Source organism: Sminthopsis crassicaudata, chromosome 4 (genome assembly GCF_048593235.1).
Source record: "Sminthopsis crassicaudata isolate SCR6 chromosome 4, ASM4859323v1, whole genome shotgun sequence".
NCBI classification, from domain to species: Eukaryota; Metazoa; Chordata; class Mammalia; order Dasyuromorphia; family Dasyuridae; genus Sminthopsis; species Sminthopsis crassicaudata.
Window position 1 is genome coordinate 75,227,356 of NC_133620.1, and position 17,978 is coordinate 75,245,333.

The following is a 17,978-nucleotide window of genomic DNA, read 5'->3' on the forward strand; positions in this document are numbered from 1 at the left end:
CCCACTAAGTCTCTTTGAATCAGGGCAGGTCAATGTACTTCTTTTTCTGGATTTTTTTTCATAAAATAAATGTTTTCTTATAAAATAAATGTGTCTCAGTGACATTAAGTTATTTCCAAGGTCTCTTCTATGTTTAATGTTCCATTAATTTTAGAAAAATAAAATTTCCTGCATGTTGCAAAACAAAAATCCCTTTTATTTCATTATTTGGGGAAATTAGGTGATAGCATCATTTAATTCAGATTAAAGTTCTATACTCAAATTCTGCCTCAGAAATTTACTAGATCTTGATCCTAGCCAAATTACTTAGTTATCTGCCTCAGTTTCTTCATTTGCAAAATGAGGATAATAATAGAACCTCCCTCCCAGAGTTGTTGTGAGCATTCAATAAAATATCTGTAAAGCTCTTTGCAAATCTTAAAGCAAAATTGGTCTATCTAGTTTTGTTATCATTACTTGTTAAAACAAATCTTCAAGAGAGAAATCTATTAAACTTGATTTTGTATTATTTCTTTTATAGGTGCTTTTTGGTGGTAGAATACTAGCATTGACTAGTGCACAAATCAGTGATACAGGAAAATACACCTGTGTGGCAGTGAATGCTGCTGGGGAGAAACAAAGGGATATTGACCTCAGAGTATATGGTGAGGAATATTGGTTCCCTTGTTTGTTACTTATATGTATCAATAAGATTATGCAGGAGGAGGGAAGACTTAATAAAATGTGATAAAAGATACTAATGATATTTAATGTGATCAACTCAGAACAAAAGTTGATTTGTTTTTTTTTAATAAACTTTATCTTTTTTTTAAATTTTGGAACCAAAAATAAACATGCATACCATATCCTGCAGAGAACATTACTTTCTCTCAGCCATAATTGCTTTATTGTTTACATAGCTTAATAATTATAATGATTTGCGGCTATCAACATGCAGGGTTTTTGAAAATGTGATTTAAATTTGGTCCAGCTTTCAGGTGTTCTTAGTTTATTGTAAACATTTTTAAAATTTCCCACTTATATTCCTTATTTGAAAATTCTAATGCCATTTTAAGTTTTTATACCAATGATGCTGAGCTTTAATGTGCTTTAATGAGCTAATAGAATGGAAAGTATGACTGATTATGCCTCAAATGTTTAAAATTTACCTCTTTTTCTGGATTTTTTTTTCTTCACAACATGTTTCCTTATAAAATAAATGTTCTCAGTGGCATTAGGTGATTTTATATGTCTATTTTTTCTGTTGGATGAGTAAAAGAAAAACTTTTAAAAACTCAAAAAAAAGAAAAAAGAAAAAAGAAAAGAAATATACCTAAGTTGTATGATGTTTATAGGGGAGTATAAGAAGTCTAAGAATATTAGCAGCAATTCTAAGAAGGCAATCTTTCCCAATTTTTCCATTCAAAGGCACATGATTATTTCTCATTTTTACTTAATTTTTCATTCAGAACTATCAACAAAGAGTTCATGCTGTTAAGATACTTTTATCAAATATTAAAAATATACGTACAAAATGCATATTTTTATTATTGTTGTTGCTTGCCATATGGGGATAAGATAAAAGATGCCTCTGATTCTGTTAGGTTTTCTAAGAATGTAGCCTACTGTGAGGAAGTTAGAACTTTTTGATCTGCATTTAAATTTAAAGCTTGGTATTTTAGCATACTCAGAACATGATACTTGTTTAACTGTTTAATTCCTTTGTGATTATATAATTAAAAACTAAATTTAAGGTGGTACATTTTTCATCTGAAAACATTTTAATTTCATTAGTAAGTCCATCAACAAGAATTTATTAAGCATTTTTTTATGTTTTAAGCATTATGCCTAGATACTGGAAGTGCAAAGAATGGTAAAAGACAATGCTCCTGAAGTATTCCCATTCAAGGAACTGTATACAAGCAAGATATATACAAGACAAATTGAAGCTAGCCAGGGGGGAAAAGACATTAGGATTTGTGGTGATGGAAATTGGGAAAGGCTTCCTGCAAAATTTGGGATTTTAGTCAGCATTTGAATGAAACCAAGGAAACCAGCAGGAAGAAATGAGGAAGAAGATTTCCAGACATAGGAGATAGCCAGCAAAAATTCTCACAATTTAGAGGTGGGTTATTTTGTGTGAAAGAAACATCAAGAAAACCATTTTTCTACAATAGATTGTAGAATACTTGGTGGAGGAGGCAAGTAAGATGTAAAAAGGCTAGAAAATAAGAGGATACCATGTTATGAAAGTTTTAAGATATTCTGAAGATTTTCTATTTGATCTTGGAGGTGATAAGAAGCTATTAGAGTTTATTGAATAGATGTAACTTGGACAAAACTGTGCTTTAAGATCAGTTTGACAATTGAGTGGAGGATAGATAGGTAGGGGGAAGGTTCTTGAAGTAGTATCTTGCAAATAGTCCAAGCATTGAAATGATGAGGGCATATGACTATTGGTATTCCTGCTACTACTTGTGCTTCTCCTAGTTTTCCTACTCTCCCTCTTCTTCCCTTTTCTTCTTCCCTCCTCTTCTTCTGCCTTTTCCCTCTCTCTCTCCTTTCTCTAAAATTGATGCTTTTTCATAATATAAAGGTAACTCTGTGTTCCTGTTGGCAGACAACAAATGCTGGCAGCTTCTATCAATATGGAAACATTTGACATTCAGACCTGGCAACCAATGAGGATCAGCCTACCTATATTTGGAGAGCCTTAAAGTTCCATAGTTCTAAAAGATCCTTGAGAGGCCATCAAGTTTAACCCTCATTTTACAAAAGAGGATAGTGAGTTCCAGAGAAGTTCATTGATCTGCCCAAAAACATATACAATAGTGACATATACAGATTTTGAACCCAAGTCCTTTCATTTATTACTAGTTTGGCTTTAGGATAATATATTTTTTGGTCAGAGCAACTTCCAAAGACCATCAACAAAAATGCAGTGATGTTATAATCCGTATCTAGGGAGGGAATAACCATACCAATGAAACCACTAGTTTGAATTATTATTGAAATAGTAAAGTGAAGAGCCAAGTCTCTTATTGCAACTGAGGCATATTAATCTTTAGAGGGGAGCTTTGCATAGATTTACCTGAGAGAGAAGAATTAAGTTTTTCTTAGAATAAGATCAGTACAATGTAAGAATCTCACCTTTGTAGTGTTGCATCTTTGGAATGTATATTGTCTCACCTTGAGGACCTTAACTAAGAAACTTGAGAACAATGGTTTTGTATTCCCATTGTACTGTTACTTTAAAGAAATCAGAAAAAAAGAAGTCAAATGTTTTGCATAACTTCATGTGTGGTTTCTTAATGGGGGTTGAAGATGAGGGAGAGAATCTGGAACTCAAAAGATTAGAAACAAATGTTTTAAAAAATGTCTTTAAAACTGGGGAATAATAATAAATAAATAAGTTTTTAAAAATAAAATAAAAGAACTCAGACAGTTTTCCCAAGGATCACAAATTAGGATCTCAAATCTTATAATTCTGTGCTGTTTGAATTTTAGCAATTCTTCAAATATAATACACAAAATGAAAAACTACCCTGCTGTGAAATCTTCCCCAAGAAACATAACTAGGAAACAAAGTAGGAATAACAGAAAAAGAAGCTGAGGAACTGAAGGTCAGGACCTTCTCTTAGCCAGACTAAACAAAAAGTTGGGAACGAAAGACAAGAGAGATAAAATGTATTTATTTGGGTAATGTATATCCTTCAAAGTAATTAGATTCATTTTAATTTATGTTCTCCAAGAAACAAATACTCTATTGTTTTTGCAGTCTGCTTCTCAGTTTTAAAAAGCTAGTTTGTTTTTCAATTTGATTCAGCTCACTTAACTGCAGAGAAAGGTAATTGAAGAATAAAATATTTTGAAATAAATTAGCATTGTACTTTCCTTGGTTGTTTCCAACTCTCAGTTCTATAAACATCCATAAAGAATACAGACTCTTTTGTGCATACTACAACGAAACAAAGATAAACATATTTTTATAGTAGTACTGTTCTTCTTATCCACAGAGACCAGACTTTCCCTTAAATTATTTCCAAACTGTGAAATCAGCTATTCTATGCTAAAAAATAGAAGAAAATATAGTGAAAGTATATATTTAATGATGTGTTAGAAAGTGGCACTGGTTATACTTATGGTGCTACTATTAATGCAATTTGAGTATCAAACAAGCTAATTGAGTTGCCTTTTATCTAAGGCAGAACTGTGTTATTTCTCAAACAAAATTTCAATGTTTCCTGTAATCTCATTTTTCCCCTTCCTCCCCAAAAATGCCTTGAAACATAATCTTATGCTAGATATTTGTGTTTATTTTCATATAAAAGGGGAAAAGGCATCACAAATCAGTGCAAAATGTATTTACCCAAATATTTGCTCAAAAAGTCCATTTAAGTCATTGTTCAGTGTACATTTTCCAAGAGCAGCAATACCTCTGGAAAAATTTATAACGACTCTATCACACATTAGCAACACATGGAGAACGAAGAGAGGGTTATCTTAGTATGAGGGTCCATAATGTCAATCAAATTTTACCCTTTTTTTCTTAATAGTGACTTCTACAACCAGAAAGGACAGTATTTGAATAATTTACCATATTCTAAAGATCACTTCCTGTCACAACAAATATCATTACAACAAAATTTCTATAGCAAAAATTTTTCTAAAACCTGGGCAATACCCTCCATATTGGAGTAATCTTTGACACAAATGAAATTCCCTATTTTATACTGGTAAATGGTTTTGTTTTAATCTATTTATTCTTTACAAACATGAAAACATTCTTCTAAGTGTAAAAACTCATGGAAAGGATTACTGGGGGACAAACAGCTTCTTCAGGGTGGCCCTTTTATAGCAGGCACAACTTCTTCATTGGTTTTTATTTGAATTATTATATAACTGTGCAAAAAAGAGTCCTGAATAGGTTATTCAATCTACTCTCTCAGTTCTGCTTCATTCCTGGTGTACTTTCAACTTATACCACCAAAGAGAAAGAATTATTTTCTCCACTTTTTACCACATTCAAAGGAGGACACTTTTACAACTTTCATCAGGAAACCATTTCAGTGTCTGTCGATCATTATTATCAGAGAATTATAAATTTAATGCCTTGCTTCTTATACTGTTATTATGAGATTAGTGAATAGTTTGTCACTAAGCTACTTTTTTCTTTTCTTAATTGTGTGGTTTTAGCTCCACTGGCTTTGGTTAATATATAATTAAGAAACTGATATGAAATAAGTGGTAAGAAAGTGGTTAAGAAGAGCATGGAACTGGGTTCTAATCCTGTATCTGGCTTAGAATCTTGGGCTGGTCATTTAACTTCTTTAAGTCTTAATATAATTTTAAAAATTAGAATATAAAAATGATTATATATAATTGTTACATATACTATATAAATGTTAAATTAGATAGTCTCTAATGTCCTGTATAACCTACATAACTTTTTTTTTGAAAATTCTACTATTGTAGAATTGTACTTTACAAACAGTACATTTTGAAGATGAACTTGCTTTTCTTTCATTAATGAATAACTTTTCTTCTCCCCCCCTTTTTTTAGCATGTTTGTTGTAAGATCCTTTGTTAAAAAAAAATCTAAATTTTGATAATGGATCATTTTTAGCTTTGAGACCTGCTACCACTACCCTTCTTTTGTAAAATTTTTAAAGATGAAATCCTCAGTTAAAAAAAAATGTCTGTTTAAAAAGAACAGATTTAATCTGTGCCTTTGTTATGCTGTGTCATAGACCAGCTTTCTTTAGACAAGACTTCAAGGCAACATGCCAGATTGCCTGCAGAAAAACCATTTATGATAACCAATAAAACATTTCATTGTATCTCATAATGATTAATGAAGATTAAACATGCACTGACCTCTTCCTTTCTGAGAAAAAAATATCTTTCCATCTTTTGTTTAGTTCCACCTAATATTATGGGAGAAGAGCAGAATGTCTCCGTCTTCATTAACCAAGCTGTGGAGCTACACTGTCAGGGCAATGCTATTCCCCCACCCATTTTGACTTGGTTAAAAGATGGTCGACCTCTGCTAAAGAAATCAGGCCTCAGTATCTCTGAAAATGGAAGTGTTTTGAAGGTAAAATTTATATATTTACTCTTTCTTATTCTTTTTTCAACTTCACAATTCAATTAGTAGATGCTATTAAAATTTAATGAATATTATCAAAATGTTATTAATTTTTCCCCAGAAAAATCCAAATACCACTTCAAGGATAATATAAAATTCTTTCATTCCATGCTTAAATAAATATAAGTGTAAAATCATTTATACCTCTCCCTATTTTTAACTCTATTTTTGATACTTACTTTGGAATCTTTAAATATATGTCAGCAGAGAAAGAGTATTATAGTTTCATCCTCAATCAACAAATAATCATTAAGTATATATTTTGCAAAAGATTAAGCAAAATTATTTTAAATTCTTTAGAATAACAAAGAAGACATGATGTCTGCTTTCAAAAAGCTGACAATCTCATTGAGTAAATGAAATAAATATGCAAAAAGTAAAATTGCTTTACTTTCTGTTGTTTGTGGAAATGTGTTCTGAAATAAAAGCACAGTGCAAGCAAATAGTTTTGACATTCAAATTCAAAACATTCCAAATTATAAAATAAGCATAGGTATTGAAATAAAATTTTTTAAACTATTTCTATTTAATTGTTTTGCAAATAAGTATAATTAAGAAATCAAGTAAGTTTGTGATGACTTAGTGTATCTGTAATTCAAGGATAAAATGATGACTTCCTTAGCCCTGGTAATCCATTAAACAACAAAAATTAGAAAATAGCCCTTTTCTGTGCAAAAGCCTTTCATATCTGAATTGATGATACTAGACTATCAGAAATGGAGTGCGGAGCACTAAGAATCACAATAGATCTACAAGTATTAATTAATAGACCTTTATACCTATAAATATTAATTTAACTGTTAATGCCCTAAGTGGGAAACCTTTATTAGGAAGAACTGGCCCATATTAATATTGATACTTTCAATATAAAGGAATTCAGAAACTGTAAATGAACTGAACAGGTTTTGGTATATGATTGTGAAGAACTCAATGATCTTAAAAAAAAACACAGAAAGACTTACATGAAATAAGGAAGAGTGAAATGAGCAGAACCAAGAGAACATTGTATATAGTAATAGCAAAATAGGTTTAAGAATAACTTTAAGAAAATGTCATTTTGACTATTATAAATATCCAAATTAACTATAAAGGACATATGGAGAAAGATGTTATCTACATCTAGAAAAAGAACTAATAAGTAGAAATATTTCTAGAATAATTATATATCTATGTATATATATATATATATATATATATATATATATATATATATATATATATATATATATATATTTAGTGTCTAATAGTAGCCATCTCTAGGATGAGAGAGCAAGAAGAAAAAGGGAAAAGAGAAATGGATATGTTAATTTTATTATATTTTAAGAGGAATAGCAAGTTGTACATAGCAGATTTGCAGCTTCATATAATATTATCGTTTTATACTTTATTATAGAAATGTTTGTTTTATTCCATAAATTTAAAGTAAATAAATAAATAACTTTAAAAAAAGAAATTTGGGCTCAAGGAAAACAATAGTAAAAAAGTCTTTTTGGAGAGGAGGTAAGAAATACAATTTAATGGGATATTTCACCTAACCTGTTCATAATTAGTATAAAGATCACCATGAGAGTAGCTTATTATGCCATAATGATTGTTAAATATGAAGAATACAGAGCATTATAAGGCTGATGAAGCTGATATGAAGTAAAGAAAATTAGAAAAATATACCATAACTACAAAAATATAAATGCAAAGAACACCACCAAAAATCCTTGAAAGTAAACTTTGTAATTATAATGATCCTGATAAAAAAGAGGTGAGAAAATACTCCCTTCTTTGCAGAGATGAGAGATCTGGTCAGACTATGGTTGATTTTTTGTTTTTTATTTCATGAAAAAAAATTTTGGCTTCTGGGTGGAGCACTAATGACAAATTCAAAAAAAAAGTTCAATAATACATTCAAAGTTAAAATAAAAAAGAAAATACAGATTATTTACCAATGTCTGAGGTAGAGAATGAAGAGAAAGCTTTTTTGTATTGTGCTTTGCTTTTTTCATGAAACTCATCCTGTTCTGAGTTTTATCACTCCTGAAATTATTATGATACCCTTTTCACACTCTTTTCCACACTCTTCTAGTCATCCTCTATCACTTTGCACTTCTATCTTTACATCTTTTTAAAAATCTAAGTTACTTCAGATGTGGGGGGGGGGTGCATGGCAGTATTTCCAGCTACTAGGAAAGCTGAGGATTTCTCGAGCTCAAGAATTACAAGTAGTAGTAGACAGTGAAGATTACATGTTTACATTCAAGTTTAGCATTAATATGATTACTCTCCAAGAAAAGGGGGATATGACATTATCTAAGGAAGAGCAAGATAGTCCAGGTTAAGAACAGAATGGGTCAAAGCCTCAATGCCTATCAGTAGTAGGTTTGGGCAAATGAGTTATCTCTGAGTGAGATTGAAATATCTAAGCATTATAAAAACAAAAAAAAAAAAAAAACTAAGTTTAATGTTGAGTTCCATATGAATCCACAATGATTTTTTTTCTTTTTATTCCTTGTAAGGACTTTTTCTCTTTGTGTTCAAAATTTCATTCTTAGTAAACTCTAGTTTCCTAACACTCTTGTCCTTACTTCCCTGTAGAATTTTAGTTTAAAGAATTATATTTATACTTCTTCTGAATGCTTTCAAATCACTTCTACAAAATCTCGACTGTATTTGTCACACTCTGCCTAGTTTTCTTTTTCCTTTTCTATTCCAAGCCTTTGGAGGGAGAGGTTACTTTTTTAAAGTTCCCATAATTTCAGCATCAGTAGCCATTTGCTAAGTAGACCCCAAGGTTGTTTTTTTTTTTAGGGGGGGAATCTTTTTCCTTCCTGTTTCACTCTTAGTGACCTCCTGATCTTCCAGGAAGATAAAGTCAATATCTGTATGATTCAGTTCCTTTCATTTTGTGTCAACTCTTTGATTGTTAGACAAAGGTTTCCCATTGAGAATATCAACAATTGATATTCATAGGTCCAAAACCTCTGTGATTTTTATTGCCTTTCTTTCCATTTTTTATTTCAGTAAACTCCATACAGATGTCTCTCAGATCTAAAGGTTCCCCCTCAACTTTAGAACTGTGGCACCAACTGCTGTTCAATGCAAACTGGATACATCATAGATATCTCAAATTCAATATTTCCAAAGCAGAATTCATTATTTTTCTCCAAAACCCATCTTTGCCTCAAACTGCCACATTTCTGTTGAGGGCTCCATTAGTTTTAAATATTCTGTTCAAAATCTTAGAATAAATTTTCTGCTTCTTACTCCCCCTCACTACTTGATCTAATTAGTTCAGAATATTAGTAATTTTCCCTCAACCATGTCTTTTTCATTTCTCTATTCTTTCTGTGACATGATTATCATCCTAGTACATGTCTCTTAGAACATAAGCTCTTTGATGACAGGGACCATTTCATTTTTGTTGATATTTTTATCCTTGTTGTCTTTCATGACACACGTAATCTACTTTATAAATGCTGGTTGATTGCTTATTATTGAGAATCAGAATAGAATTTACTTTGATTGGTTTCTTTCACCCTTTGTAGGATGAAATTATTGGTAAGAAAATTAAAGAATTTGTTAGCTCTTCTGCTTTTGGATAACATGTCTGGATAAGTGAAGTTCCCCATCATTTCTATATCATGACAGACTTTTGATCTGTTTCCCAAATTCCTTTTTGTTTGTCCAGATGGTCTGTCATCTAGCCCAATTATAAAATCACTTTTGTGTCTTCCTCAATTGATTTTTACCCAAATGTTCTCTTCTGTGCTTCCTTGTAATGATTTTTGGCTTTCTTTACATGAGTATTCCTTAAGATACTTAATCAGGTATATTTTTAACTACTCATGTATATTTATTCCCCAGTTGTTAAGTACTCCTTGAGATCTTTATACCCAACATTATATCTTGCAAACTTGATAGCTACATATTATTTCCATTTTTTTCTTAGAAAATTTACATCCACATCCTAAATCCTTTCATTTTTCCCACTAACTTTTTTGTTTCACTAATTTGTTTTACTTGCCTCTTCTAATTTATACTTTGTCATGTTGACTGTCATCTTTTCCTCAAATTCTCCCTTTAGATTCTACCACTTAATACATCTTTTTTCTTTCTTTAAAGTGAGTCTTCTTTCAAATGTCACCTTTTTTTAGGTTGAGATAACTTTCTTTAGTTTGTCCTCAAGTTTGTCAAATTTTCTTCTCCCCTAAAATTCATTTTGTAGCCTTTCAAAATACATCCTCACATCCCATACTTTACCTATTATCACCCCAACTCACTGTCAGAGTTTACTGATTTTTTTGGAAAGATAAGTTATATGAAATATCATAACCATAATAATTTTTCAAGCTTTAAGGCAATAAGGAGATTCATTACTATATAAATTGGCTTTAATATGTACTCTGAGAAAAACAATTATTTAATATTTTAGAAGTATTGTAATGAATCAGATTAATATGAAAAAATTAAGTCAGATTAGATATGAAATTTTAAATCTTTTCAACTTTAAATTACTTAATTTAAATAATACTTTTTTTCAGATTGAAGGAGCACAGGTTCAAGACACTGGCCGCTACACTTGTGAAGCAACAAATATTGCTGGGAAAACTGAGAAGAATTACAACCTCAACATTTGGGGTAAGAGTGATCTATACTGGTCCAAGAAAAGCAAAAAAAAATCAAGTTCAGTTACTTGTTAGTTCTTTTCTATGAATTTCTATAGGGCAGAAAACAAGTATTGCCTGATTTCATTTGACTGCACCTACTAATGTGAATACATAATCATTGCTTTAAGGTGATGATTAAATGTATTAAAAGCATATCAGGGATAATTATTTAAAGATGTTATAAGATTTTAAAAATAGATATACTCTAATGCAATTGATACATTACAATACATTGATAATTACATTATCAATTGCAATTCAGGACTAAGCTGTTATTACTGAAAATTATAAGAATAAGTAGTTCAGACTTAAATGATCAATGTAGATTATTCAAGAAACCACTCAAAATTGTGCAGCATTATCTCAGTGATTCTACAAAGATAGCTTTTACTGAATACTTAATAAAATATAATCTGGTGAATCTTTTGCGCACTAATTGGACAACAAATTTCCCAGTACCAGAATCCAAACCTCAGAATATTCTGGAAAACTCAATCAGCAATGGGAACTATATTTTACTAGTTCAGTTTGTTGCCCATAATTACCTGTAAAGGGCTGAAACTCTGAGTTGATGCACTGGGGTCAGAAAACCAAGCACTTAAGGATAAGTACGCATTGGACAATACTCTATTAGCTTATGGTTGGAAAATGGCCCTTCCCACTATTTTGTGCTGGCTCAAACATTTGGTGTATACTGAGAATTGTGGGAGGGATTAGGGGGTGGAGTAAGACAAGCCAGAGTCACTTTTGGTGGTAGATAAGGAGAGGAGAGGTTGTGGAGATCCTGCATCCATCCAATTCACTTCTACCCCTAATGACCAAGAATAAAGACCAAGGATTTTGTTTATCCTGACTCCAGCTAAGTCTAAGGTATCCAGGGTGCTAATTCAGTCTTCACAATTACCTTTAAATAACATTGATCCACAAAAACATAAGAATGGGACTTGCCAAATACTCATAATTTTCATACCACATGAAATAAAAAAGCTTTTAAAATTTAGAGACCTAGCAAAAGAGATTTAAATCCCATGACAACAGGATATATATCATTCCTGTAGTTATCTCTGATATTTCAGAGATACAAAGGATTCTGTCAATGTTGTTATAGGACAAAAGTTTACAGTCTGAATCTTTTATTCAGTTACAAAATATAGTCACTTTATATACTTACACAATAGTATTTTGAATTTTAAATATAAAAGAATTCTAGCAGAATGTTAACTTTTATCAAATATTTCTATTTTTCCTCATTCAAAAATGATGATAATAGATACCTAATAATAATTAGTGATTTAAAAAAACAGTTAATATCCATATAGGACTTTAAGAATCCCCTTTTTATACATTATTACATTTGATTCACAACAATTTGAAAATAAACACTACCAGTTCCTTTCTCATTTTAGAGTAAGAAAACTGAGGTTCAAATTTTTGTTTGTTTTGTTTTGGTTTTAAAAAAATTGGGTCTGCCTATCTCCCATTTAGACCAGCAGTACAAGGATTCCTTAGGAGCATGTGCCTACCTGGAGTGGTAGCTCTACCTCATTTCTGACCTGAGCTGCTTCACCCCTTCCTTGAGCAACCATATTAATGCCAAACCTAAACTGGACACCTCGTTGGCTTATTTATGGCAATTCAGAAAGCTAGAAATGTGCTAGCCTCATTCTCTTCAGTAGCAAGGATTGAAGGTGTAGGTCCACCCCTGAATCTAGCAGGTTTGAAAAGTTTAAGTTATATGAACATAATCATAACTTTAGCAAATATAGAAGCATCATTATTTATCACCGTATCTTAAAGCTCAAAATATTCTCATAGAATAGTCTTTTTATCTCAGTTTATCTCAGTTCTTATCAATGCCACTTCTTTAGGTAAATATATTTTTACTTCAAAAAACTGTGCAAAATTTCTTTAAAAAAATGCTTTGTAATAGAGATTAATTTTATACAAAGATGTAGAAAACTAGTATGTTTCTTTTATTTTGTCTTCATATACTTCAAAGAATTTACTTTTGGTTAAGAAATTACTTAAATAGAGAGGAAGAAAAATCAGGCAAGTACTTAATATTGTGTAGTCTAAATATCAGGAAATTTATTCATACTTTAAGAATTAATAAAATTGTTTCTTCAGGTTATATCAGTTTTTTTCTCATGGTGAGTGAAATATAGAAAAATAAAATATCCAGAAATGTCTATCTAAATAAGAAAGATAGCCTCTTCCAGTATCTGAGATATTGCCAATTTTGCTCTCTTTGATTTACCATGAAGAACCAATATTTTAGCCCTTTTTCCAAATTGTGCAATTTGTGTAATTCTGAATTATGTGATTGTGTAATTTTTTTTCTTTTTAAATGGTCAAAAGGTAAGTTTGAAAATATTTCATATTTGTATTCTAGACAAAATAAGGGAAACATTCTCTTATAAGACTGTTTGCTAATATATGTCATGTTAATATAAATAACACTCTGTATCATTTTGCAGTTAAGAGGAAGGCTGCTTTCATCTCACTTAGTTTCAGATTTCTTTATCTTGACCAGTCAACTAGAAAAACAAAGGTTTTCTGTAAAAAGCAATTTACGGCTTTCATTCTAAAATTATGTTTCCTATTCTCACTCTGGGACTAGAAAGGGGACTGGCCACATTTTTGAGTTGTTTAAATCCAGCTCTTTGCTTCCATCTTACAGTATCAGTCCTTGGAGAGAAAGGAAGGAGGGGGTCAGTTGGCAAACAACTTTAAATGCCCAACAGGAGTTTATAATTGATCCTTGAAGTAATTGAAGTATGACCAATGTTGTACATCTGAGAGTCATGACATAATATTATAGTGTCCTAAGTAAGGGAAGTTGAGTATCACTCACATGACAATAGACAAGTATATGGTAATGTGGATCAGGCTAGAGAATATTAGAAGCAAATACTTATGCAAAAGAAAAAGAAAAAAGATGTTATCAGAAAAATGTATGCTTGAAAAAGAAGAATTGGTGACATAGAAAGAGTGATTGATAACAAATGAGGAGCTCATGTACTCCAAAAATATTTATACAATGGCAAGAAATATGGAAGAAAGTCCTTCAACATGTTGGGTGGTCCCTTTTACGGAGGGACCACCTTCTATATGGACCATATTAGAACAGGATGTTCAGATGTGAATATTAACATATTCATTGTACCCAGATTAATGAGATCTTTCGAAAACATTATGTCATGTCATAAGGGACCAATTACCTTAAAATTGTGACTGAGCTATATTTTCATTTTTATGTCTCTTGTTCCCCAGTGACTATGTTGTTGTTTTCAGTAGTGTCCAACTTGTTCTGACCCATTTGGGTTTTTCTTGGCAAAAAATACTGGAATGGTTTTCCATTTCCTTTTTCAGTTCATTTTACAAATGAGCAAACTGAGGTAAACAGAGTTAAGTGACTGGCCCGGGGTCACATAACTAGCTAGATTTATAACTCAGGTCTTCCTGATTCAATATTTAGTGCTCTATCCCCTTTATTACCCAGCTGCTGTGATAATTTAGAAAATTCTGGGATACCCAAAATTAATAAGGAAAGTCTTTTACGTTTTTTCTCTTACTTTGCTCAATAATTAGATATATTCTTCCATTGCCTAAAAGCGACTAATGAAGAAGACTTATCAAATTATTATTCTCATTTCTGGTACCCTTCAAGAATTTATCAGCAGCAGAAGCATCTCTGAAAACATTTATTTGCCAAATCATTGTCAACTTCAGTTAGTAGGATTTATTTTACATATATATATATATATATATGTTTTGAACATAATAAAGACATATTTCTCTAAAAAATGTTTATTAATCCTACATGTCACTAATGCATCATAGGTATTCTCAGTTCATGTTAGTCTCAGGACATGAGGTTATGATTTTTTATGATTTTTATATTGTTTTTAACTAATATTCATATGACATGATCTCAAAGGCCTTTGTTATCCTGCTTGTTCTCTGGATGCACACCAATTTATTCATGTTTTCATTAGTTCTGGTTCCCAGAACTGAACATAGTGCTTCAACTGTGACCTCACCAGGAAAGTGAGCAGGGGAACTGTTATCCACTTAATCATGGAAGCTCTGCTTTTCATAATGCAGCACAAAATGATTAACTTTTTGCCCAAATACCACATTGCTGGCTTCTATTGTGCTTTTAGTTTACTGAAGCTGCCAGAACTCTTCAGACAAATCCCTGTCTAATTGTGCCTTCTGATTTTTTAACACAAATATAATTTATGACATCAATATATTAACTCTGATTTGATTTTATCTTGTTAGATTCAGCCCAATTCTAACCTGTCAAGATCTTTTTAATCCCTGTCATTGTCATACAGTTGATTGGTGAAATAACCCTCCTTTTGTGTCAGCTGTAAACATATTGAGCATACCATCTATGACTTGATTCCAGTCATTAGTAAAAAGTTAGAGTACAGAATCAAACAAAAATCCCTATGGCAGGCCACTGTGGAATGTCTTCCCACAAAGTTGACACCAAATTATTTTTTTTAATCTTTTGTTAGTTGGCACAATTTAATTTAGTGACAAAGCTGCTAAGTAAGTATTAGAGGCAGAATGTGACTCCTTATCTTGCTGATTCCAAATCTAGCCCTTAGTCTCTATATCATACTACTTCTAATAGTCATGGAATTATAGTTCATATTTCCATAGTGCTTTAAAGGCTCTTCAAAGTTCTCTCATCAAATTTATGCTGTACTGAAGTTCAAGGTACTTTTATTCCTATTTTATAAATGAGAAAAGTATAAATAGTTTCTCCCAAAAAATCACATAATTTCAGAATTAGGAGAGGAAAAGGAAAAGAAAGGAAATAAGATGTATAGTCCCTGTTATCTGTCTGACTGTTACAAATATCTGATCTTCAAAAAACTCCTGCAAGATAGTTGTTATTAATAATGTTTATAGTTGAAAAACTGAAGCAAAGAGAGATTGACTTATCTGAGGTTACACAGCTAGTAAATGCCTAAAATTGGATTTGAACTCCAGGCCTATGGGTCTATCTCCTGTGTTACCCAACTGCTATATTAGGAGATAAATTTCAGTCATCTGACTTTAAGACGGTCTCTCTATGTATATAATATACAAAACTCAGAGGAGACCAAAGACAATCTGTAAAAATACCAATATAGTCATAATCTTTTTCTCTCTTCTTCATCCCAGAAAAATTATGAAATACTTAGATTTGTAGAAATCTTACAAGATTTCTTATAAGAATAAGAAATAATCATATTGACTAAAAGTCTATTATTCCTCTCAAAATATCAAAACACTTAGCTAATATTGGAAGAGGATAGGTAACAAAAGACATCCTGCTTCTAAGAAACTAATGAGCATAAAAACTTCTTAATGTTACCAATGTAAATATTAATGCTGACAAGAAGGACCATCTGTAGGCCAAATTGTGCTATTTGGGAGTTTGTCCTTAAAAAAAAGCTCCCCAATTTTAAGAACTTATTATTAATATGAGAGAAATAGACTAGAGTTAGAATCCAAATCTTTTTATTCCAAACTCATTATTCTTTCCCTTATGTCTAGGCTCCCTACTAGGCTCTAGTAAATTGAATAACTATATCTTTTAGATGCCAAATTTGGTCTCTCTTAGGGAAGTAAGAGACATGAAATGACCTTAAGTATCTATGACAGATGTTTACCTAAGTCCTAAGAGTTGGATCTAATCTGTTTAAGTAAAGGGTCTTGTATTGGTTCTTAGACATAGTTTAAATATCAATGTTGAGTTCAAAAAAATCACAAAATTCATCTCTGAAATTCACCTCCTCAGCCACATAAGTCTGAAAATGCTTAAGGAAAAGGTATATAAAATGGAAAAATGCTGTTATTAAAACTTCCCCCCCCCCATTTTTCAGTACCACCTAATATTCATGGTTCAGAAGAACTTACTCAACTGACTGTCATTGAAGGCAGCCTCATTAGTTTGATATGTGAGTCCAGTGGCATTCCACCACCAAGTCTTATTTGGAAAAAGAAAGGTAAGAAAAGCCTCTTCTTGCCCTTTGAAAAGTGTTTTTAAAAAAAGAAATATTCTCTCTTATTTTTGTTTTAATTGTTGTAAACTTGGCATTTCATTTTAGTGGCTTTTTGTTCATTTCTGAATTTTGTATTTATGTAACATAGAATAGCCTTAAACATTCGACTATATTATTGTAAAATGTGCATGTTACTCAATTAGAGGCACTCTTCTAAACTAAGATATCTTTTTAACACTGACTGATCATCAGAAGAGAGCAGTAAAATAATTTCTTCTGTCATTGTTAGATTGTAAAATTAGGTACTTAGTGGAGCGTCTGAATTAACAAAGCATCTGTGCCAAATGTTAGTGAAGGCTTTCTGTTATAGTGGCAACATAACATTTTAAATCAGAAGAACTGGCTTGGAATGGACTTAAAGCCTCTCAGCTTCATTATTCTCTAGATGACTGAACTAGATGAATTCTAAAGACTTCTTATAATTTTAAAAGGAAATGCAATCAAAGCCCCCACTTTTAACATATTTTGGCTTAAAATTTATCTGTGACTATCAACCATGAGATGTATTTTTTAAATAATAATTTTGATTAAGATTGTTTGATAGTACATGTCTAAAATTTTATCTTAAGATATAATGTTAGACTAGAAAATTATCAATTGGTTCTTTTCTTTTTATTTTTTTTCTCTTAAAAACTTAATTTCTCTATTTCACCATTTATAGACTAACTTCAGAGTACTGATTAGAAAGAAAACATGATGTCTTTTTCTAGTGTGAAAGAGTTTATGCCTCTTTAAGTTTCCTGGTGGCCCTTATCTAGAGATTTACCATGCAGACATCTGATTGGCTTTAGCTTTCTTGTGGCTTCAAACTTACCAAACCAAACCTCAGCCTCCTTTGTAGCAGGGGTTATAGATATATTTCCTTACACCTGACCAATTATTTTACCCCTTGTCTTTCTCTCTTTAATTCAGTTTTTGAATTCTATTTTTTTTGTTTTCTATTCCTTTCAAAGTTGAATTTTTATAAAGAAATTTACAGATTACATTATATTTCCTTCAAGTATAGAATTGAATGTTTTCCATTCATTTGACAGAGAAGTTGTACCACATGAATCTAAGATGACTTTTGTTAAATGCCCATTTTTTTGCCAAGGAGATTGTCTCTTGATTATTTGAATAAAGATG

At 31.3% G+C, this 17,978-nt stretch overlaps 1 protein-coding gene across 2 annotated transcripts in view; it reads left to right on the top strand.

Annotated features, from left to right (window-relative positions):
- Window positions 1–17,978, top strand: part of HMCN1 (hemicentin 1) — a 478,149-nt gene that overhangs the window by 314,273 nt on the left and 145,898 nt on the right. For both annotated transcript variants that reach the window (XM_074308592.1, XM_074308593.1), the window contains exons 40-43: window positions 521–644; window positions 5,901–6,076; window positions 10,660–10,756; window positions 16,674–16,796. In XM_074308592.1, the coding sequence (XP_074164693.1) occupies window positions 521–644; window positions 5,901–6,076; window positions 10,660–10,756; window positions 16,674–16,796 (520 nt within the window). The remainder of the gene's footprint in view (window positions 1–520; window positions 645–5,900; window positions 6,077–10,659; window positions 10,757–16,673; window positions 16,797–17,978) is intronic.